The sequence below is a fragment of the Salvia splendens genome, chromosome 2, assembly GCF_004379255.2.
Source record: "Salvia splendens isolate huo1 chromosome 2, SspV2, whole genome shotgun sequence".
NCBI classification, from domain to species: Eukaryota; Viridiplantae; Streptophyta; class Magnoliopsida; order Lamiales; family Lamiaceae; genus Salvia; species Salvia splendens.
In genome coordinates, this window is record NC_056033.1 from 32,039,829 (window position 1) to 32,040,859 (window position 1,031).

Here is a 1,031-nt window from a genome sequence, read left to right on the forward strand (position 1 = left end):
ATGGAAATCGGACAATGGGTTCCGAGGTGGCTACTTGAAGAATTGATGCAAAAGGAGTTCCCGAGAACTGATATAAAAGGTAATCCACATATTCAATCTAAGCTAACCTCGTTGAAAAGGAACTACAACCTGCTGTCAAACATCCTGGACCGGAGTGGAGTTGGTTTCAATGTGCACGGAGATTTCAAGATTGACTGCTCTGATGATCAATGGGATCAAATCGTCAAGGTTTGTGGTTCATCTCAGTCGCTTGAAACTGATTTTATTAGCTATGTTCTTTGTCAATTTATCTAATAATGTGCATATTTTAATTTATCCCCACAGCAAGACAAAGAGGCTCGCCAAATGCGCACAAAGTCTTGGCCATTCTGGGATGACTGGAAGGTTATCTTCGGGAAAGATAGGGCAACTGGACAAAATGCCGAAGGAGTAGCCGAGGCAGCGAAGAATAGCTCTCCAGATGAGCCTGTGACTGATATCGGTGAGAGTACTGCTGATTACCACCCAAGCTTCGACGATTTCATCGGTTACGAGCAAGTTCATGCAACGTTTGGGAACAATGTCGTGGATGATAGTAGTGCGCACAGCGGACAGAACACAAACGGTCCCCCACCGGCTCCTCCGAAGCATAAGCGCAAACGCAAAGTTAGCGATGACGAATCTGGTATCGTCGAAATGCTTGGAAAGATGCACTCTGAGACGAACGCGCGTTTGGACACTCTGGCAGCGCGGATTGGCTACGAAATGGATCTCGGGAAAGCAAGAAAAGAAATATTTCGTCATCTGTGCGACATACCTGAACTGACTGAGATCGAAAGGTACGATCTTTGCGATATAATTGGCAAGGAGAACTCTAGACTTGAGATTTTCACAGGTCTCCCTGACGGTTTGAAGCCCGGATACGTTAAGCGGGTCCTGGAAAAGGAGAGTCGCACCTAGTCAGGCTTAAGCGCAGATTGTGCCTGCATCGCGACCATCAACTATACTCAATTATGTAGGACCTAAAATATGATAGACTTTTGTATTATAAA

The 1,031-nt window shown here is 45.5% G+C and overlaps 1 protein-coding gene across 1 annotated transcript; it reads left to right on the forward strand.

The window, feature by feature from the left end:
- Positions 1 to 939, forward strand: LOC121778435. Its single transcript, XM_042175789.1, has 2 exons — positions 1 to 228; positions 325 to 939. Exons 1-2 carry the CDS (start codon positions 1 to 3, stop codon positions 937 to 939), a joined length of 843 nt encoding a protein of 280 aa, XP_042031723.1.
- Positions 940 to 1,031: the final 92 nt, after the last annotated feature.

Coding starts and splice junctions, on each gene's coding strand:
- LOC121778435 (XM_042175789.1), top strand. CDS start 1: ATGGAAATCGGACAATGGGTTCCGAGGTGGCTACTTGAAGAATTGATG. Junction 229..324: donor AATGGGATCAAATCGTCAAG/GTTTGTGGTTCA, acceptor TTATCCCCACAG/CAAGACAAAGAGGCTCGCCA.